Raw genomic sequence first — 6,000 nt, 5'->3', positions numbered from 1 at the left:
ATAAAATTAGATGTTAATTTGCATACAGCAGAATTAAATAAGTAAAGAAAAGATAATGTCAAGAAACAAATATTATCATATAAAATAAATTAAGTTTGACTTCTATAGCAATTATCTTAAAACTACATATGGCATTATTGTATATACATAATTAGTTGTCATAGTCAAAATACATTGGGCTTAAAATGTACCAAAATCAAAATATTAACATAAGTACACATATTTTATGATATGTTTGTTAAAGAAAGTCATTTAAGAACACATCGGGAGTGGATTTCAGAATCTCAGCGACATCTCCTCCAAAAAAATAAAGAGAAAAAGAGCAGATTTTTGAGATAATTTTAGCAAGAGAAAGATTTGATTTTCCAAAAGAGACTTATTTATTCTATTATCATTTCTCTAACTCTTTAGTGTTGGAGATAGAATTAGATAGCGTGACATGGAGGTACGGACAGATAGACAATTATGAATGAAAAAAACGTAACAACACAACACAACATGTTATTATTACACAACAATTAACACTACAAAACCCTGTATTTAAAGATTTTATCTCCCACGTTAAGGAATGCTCTTCCTCTTTTCTTTTCATTTCTCTCTCTACTCTCTCTATCCCTTGTCTCTGTTTTTCTTCTTTGGTTCTTCTCCTTCATGACTCAAGTGATGGAGAGAGACGGCGTCGTTTCAGAAGAAGTTCATGTCTTAGCCGTCGATGATAGCCTCGTCGATCGGAAGGTCATTGAGCGCTTACTCAAAATCTCAGCTTGTAAAGGTGAACACTATAATAACTCAAAATTTTTTCTTTTCTTTTTATGCAGGCTTATTCAGTGTTAGGAATTTAATTTGTTTGATCCGAGATTTTTTTTTTCTTGGAAAATTGCAGTTACTGCTGTTGATAGTGGAATCAGTGCCCTGCAGTTACTGGGGCTAGACGAACAGAGAACATCTGAATCAGATGATTTTGTGGTATGTATATCAATATCATAGAAAATTAAAATTTTACCCTATGAATAATGGGTAAATAAATTAAATAAGAATATAATATGCGCCTTTTTTTATTTTTTTTTTTCATTTCTCTTGGCAGGGTTTAAAGGTAGATCTAATTATCACAGACTATTGCATGCCTGGAATGTCTGGTTATGATTTGCTCAAAAAAATCAAGGTACAAAAAAAAAAAACAAATTAAACACAATCCCAACAAAAAATAAAAAATAAATAAATAATAAAAAATTGCTAATTAAACAATGCTTATTTAATTTAATGCAGGGATCGTCCACTTTCAGAGAAATTCCGGTCGTCATCATGTCCTCGGAAAATATCTTGCCACGAATTGACAGGTAATGTTACCAGTTTAATTTTAATGTACTGATAATTTTCTTTTTTAATTTTAGTTTTGGTTTTTGGTTTTACGTAGTAAGAAAAATTGATTGATGAGTTGGAAAATGTTGGAATATGTAGATGCTTAGAGGAGGGAGCAAAGGATTTCATAGTGAAGCCAGTGAAGTTATCTGACGTGAAACGGTTGAAGAATTATATGAGCACCGCCACCAGGGACGTTAGCGCCGCCGAAGCCGGAGGTTGCAGCGGTGGCGGCGGTGGTGGAGGAGGAGGAATTAACAAAAGGAAGCTTTCAGACACTACCGCCTTTGATTATCTGTCATCATCTCCACCGTCCATTTCGTCCTCAATAACCCCCTTATCATCGCCGTCCGATTCTTCTTCATCGCCTTCGCCGTCGCCATTATCTTCGCCCATCAGATCGCTTGATTCTCCAATCCGACGGCTTAAAATGACCGGCGCAGATTGAGTTTTGCTGTGTCGGCCCCACATTATGTTCCTCTCTCTCTTGAGCTCTGCTGAAGTATCTTCTTCATTCCTTTTTTTAAATTTATTTTTCTGTTGGGGTTGAAACTGCAATTTTCCGTTGTTTGTAACGGTTTTTGTTGCATCAATAGTTCAATACCCCTGCTCTTTGCTTTTGCTAATTTATTTTGTACGAAGGTGGGTTAAAGAAAGTTGATGGGTATAATATCATAATAAGATTATTGTTCCTCCTCTTATTTTATTTAATTTTATTATGAAAGAAAGGAGATAAATGTTAATCAAAATTCAAAATATCAGTTTATATTTGATTCAGTTCATGAATTGTTTCTTCTTTAAATAAAATATTAAGTTTAAAATAAGTATTGCAAATTAAACAAAATATAAAAGTTACATATATTTCTTTAGAATTTTTTTTTTCTTTAGAAACTATTAAGAGAAAATGGAAAATGTAATACGCAAACAGAGATTGAATATTTGATTCAAAACTATGAAGTCCCTTGGTACATGGATTAAAGAAGTGTATGTCACTAGAATTATGCATTTTGTTTTATAATTCGGGTGCTTATTATTTCACTAACATGATATTAATTTTTTTATATTTTATGAGAATCTTTTTTCTGAAGACCAATTTATCCCTTTACACATGATCAAACTTGCTTTTTCAAAATTGAAGATATGACTATGTCAAAAGATTTGTAGGTCATATATCATATATTAATAAAATGAGTGGAGAATGGAAGAAAGATAGTAATTTATGAGAATGAAGAGGGAAATAAAATAATAGTAATAAAATATAAAGAGTAGAAGAGGAGGCGTGGACTGAACAATGAATTTAGGTGTGGAAATGATGCGAAACAGATGGAATATAAAGGTATGCAAGATCTTGTCTGCTAGAAAGAATCATAATAGAATTGTGGATGTGAATTGGACATGTTTGAAAGTGTCCCCCCTCATATTCATATTCATATAACGAAGAAGGTGGGAAACTTGGATCGACTCATGGGCTCTTTTCGGGCTCCTATAAAATAACTTGTCTACTTGTCTCTAACGCAGCGTTTGATTTTGGAAATTGGAATTAAGACCCAAAAATTAAGATTCATTATTGTATTTGATAAATGAGATACTAGAATTAAAATTTTAATTACGAAATATAAAATTTTCGTCTATTTAGATAGCATTTGTTTTTGAGGTACTGAAACTGGGAGATAAAATTCAATATCATGTCTGTTAGCCTGAGATTAGAATTAAAATTTCAGTCTCGTGACACAAAATTTCAATTCTTTCGGTACCTCCAAAAAATAAGAACACGTGAGACTAAAATTTTTGGGATGAAAACTAAAATTTAAATGACAATTTCTACCCAAAATACCCTCATTCTAATTAACTAATTCTAAATTTATCATTTGTACAAATCAAATTAGGTCCCAGTTCTTCTCATTTGCTCATCTTCTTAAACCTTGGACCAGCATTAAAGATCCCTGACTGTAGCTACTGGCCCATCGTCGCTGCTAGGACCACCATCTCCTCATCACTGTCATAGCCACTATGAGGTAGGTGAGTTGTCCTCGCACATTCATCTTTGTAGCCAATCGCTCTCATCTTTTTAGATGTATGACCAACATCAAAGACACCCATCTGCATCCTCTATTCTATTGCCGTCGCCAAGAACATGACATTGTCATCGCTGTCGTAGCTACCGTGAGCTAGGTGAATTGTCGTCGCACGTCCATCTTCGTAGCTACTACTGTTCTCATATTCTCATACCAGCATCGAAGACTCCAGTTGCAGCCTCTACCCTCTTATTCCGTTAAGACAACCAATTTCTCGTCATTATTAGTTTACTACCGTGACCTAAATTAGTCGCTCTGATCTAAATTTGTCTTCTGATCTACTTATTTTTTTATTGCATAATCTAATTTATATCTTGATTGCATAATACATTATTACTTTTTTTTCAATACTTAACATATTTTTAGTCATTGAAATATTGTAATTTCGTGCTCTTTTGAACATCTTTGCTTGCAATTTTTTAGTTTGACAACTTTGAGTATGATACTAATTTTTTATGGATTTGTGTCCGTTCAATACAAATTTTTAAGTTTGATAACTTTTAAGTATCATTTAAATGCATAAACATTTGATAGTTGAATATGAAAGTAAGTAGCATATGAGCATATCATCTTTAAATACTAATACACTTTGTAGTCATGTAGATTTGAGAAAAATGTTTTATCGTAATAAGTATCACAATTTTAAATTTAAAGACTATTTTTTGTTTTTATCATACATCTAGGTCTGGTAATACTTTTAGTTTTTGTTCTTGCATAGTTTATTGAAAGGATTCAATAATGTTTTGAAAGGTCTAACATAATTTTATTTTCTTTTGCATTTTTTGTGTATTGTAGCAATAGAAATGTGTGCCTTACATTTTAATTTCATTTTAATTTCATGAAAACTGTTTGATAGGAAAACTATTACAAAATATTAAATTCATTTTGATGTAGATTAAATTAAAAATATATGCTTATTTTGATTGAAATAATTATTTTGTTAGAAAAGAATAGAGCATTCAAAGATTATTAAGTGATGTATTACTTGAGATTGAGGCATGATAATTTGATGTTGTTTTTTTGTACTTATATTATTTGTGTACTTTAGGAATAGAAGTAGTGAGCAAGTGTCATTAGGAGGAAAAATAAATAGTAAAATTAAATGTGATGCATTAGAGTGTATAGTCAGCGAGGGTGATAGGAGTTGTATTTAGGAGTTGAGAATAAACACAAATGTCTTTGCTAATTTGTGCGAGTTGTTTCGAGTCTAAAGAGAATTTCGAGAGGATGGTCAAGTAAGCTTAGCGGAGCAAGTTGCAACTTTTTTAATTATCTTAGCATATCATAAGAAAAATTATAGTCTACAAGTTACATTTTGTAGGTTTAGAGAAATAGTTAGTAAGTATTTCAATAAGATTTTAAAGGCTGTTATACGTATCCAAAGCTTACTACTATTCGCCAAGGCCTCACTAGTTGAAGAGGATTGCATAGACCCAACGCGGAGAAAGTTTAAGGTATAGCTAATGGCTTATGCGTGTAATTTATTTTCTGCTTAGAAGGATTGTCTGTCTAAAAGTTAAAATTTTTTATATATTATAGAGTTGCTTGGCAGTATTAGATTACACTTATATAGAGGTGACAGTCTCTGAATCTGATAGGTCAAGATACCGAACAAGAAAGTGTAAAATATGTACCAACATCCTAAGAGTGTATAATTGACGGAAGAAAATTGTCGATAAAGAATTTTACAAAAATGTTACGTTGTTCTAAACCAACAAATTATCCTCGGTCAACGTTTAAATTGTTTGTCACTTAAGCAAATCCAATAAAATCAACCAAAGTATTTAAACCTCAGGTCGTCTCTCAAAGGAATTGCAGGGAAGTGTAGTTTATTATTGGCTATGGAAAAGTATATTTTTGGGTTTTGTAATAAGAAACAAGAAAGTAAAATGGCAGGAAAATAAACTAATAACTAAGAAAGCTCTTAGCAAGGAAAGAGAATTAGAAGTCATATCCTCATTATCATCGTCAATTGTGATGGTAAATGTAAATTGCTTTCACTTAGTTATCCTCTAACAAATGAAGGAAAGTCAAGCGAGCAAAATCGACTTAAGTTTACAAGTCCTATTCAAAAACTAGATTTAGTGAGGCTCAAGCCGACTATCAACTTTTAATCACCAATCAACAAAAGAATTTTGATAACTCAAGAGTCTCTAATTAATCAATCCAAGTCAAGAACATAAAAATCTAAATTAAAATCCACCCAAGCATTTTATCAAATACTTGGAAGGCATAAAATAAAAACATAGAAAATTGACAAGACATAAGAAATTCTAAGACTAACCAAAGCAAAGAAATAACAATAACAAAGCAATTGAACAATAAGAAACATGAAACATAAATTGCATTAATAAAAATTGAGAGTAACAAATGAACTCATAAACTAAATTAGCAAAATAAAGGAATCAATAAGAGAAGTAGATAACTAAAGTGCTAGAACAAATGAAAGTAAGAGAAAACTAAATTAAAATAAGATTGAAACCTAAACCTAAGGAGAAATTGAAAGAAGAAACCCTAAACCTAGAGAGAGGAGAGAGCCTCTTTCTAGAATTCAACATCTAAAACC

At 31.5% G+C, this 6,000-nt stretch overlaps 1 protein-coding gene across 1 annotated transcript; it reads left to right on the top strand.

The window, feature by feature from the left end:
* Nucleotides 1-240: 240 nt before the first annotated feature.
* On the top strand, nt 241-2,052 carry LOC112801023 (two-component response regulator ORR3). The gene is made up of 5 exons (XM_025843526.3): nt 241-772; nt 884-966; nt 1,085-1,162; nt 1,267-1,337; nt 1,459-2,052. Exons 1-5 carry the CDS (start codon nt 652-654, stop codon nt 1,805-1,807), a joined length of 702 nt encoding a protein of 233 aa, XP_025699311.1. The 5' UTR covers nt 241-651; the 3' UTR covers nt 1,808-2,052.
* The last annotated feature ends 3,948 nt before the right edge of the window (nt 2,053-6,000 follow it).

Source organism: Arachis hypogaea, chromosome 5 (assembly GCF_003086295.3).
Source record: "Arachis hypogaea cultivar Tifrunner chromosome 5, arahy.Tifrunner.gnm2.J5K5, whole genome shotgun sequence".
NCBI classification, from domain to species: domain Eukaryota; kingdom Viridiplantae; phylum Streptophyta; class Magnoliopsida; order Fabales; family Fabaceae; genus Arachis; species Arachis hypogaea.
This window is presented reverse-complemented; position numbering and strand designations above follow the sequence as displayed.

Coding starts and splice junctions, on each gene's coding strand:
- LOC112801023 (XM_025843526.3), top strand. CDS start 652: ATGACTCAAGTGATGGAGAGAGACGGCGTCGTTTCAGAAGAAGTTCAT. Junction 967..1,084: donor CTGAATCAGATGATTTTGTG/GTATGTATATCA, acceptor TTCTCTTGGCAG/GGTTTAAAGGTAGATCTAAT. Junction 1,163..1,266: donor ATTTGCTCAAAAAAATCAAG/GTACAAAAAAAA, acceptor AATTTAATGCAG/GGATCGTCCACTTTCAGAGA.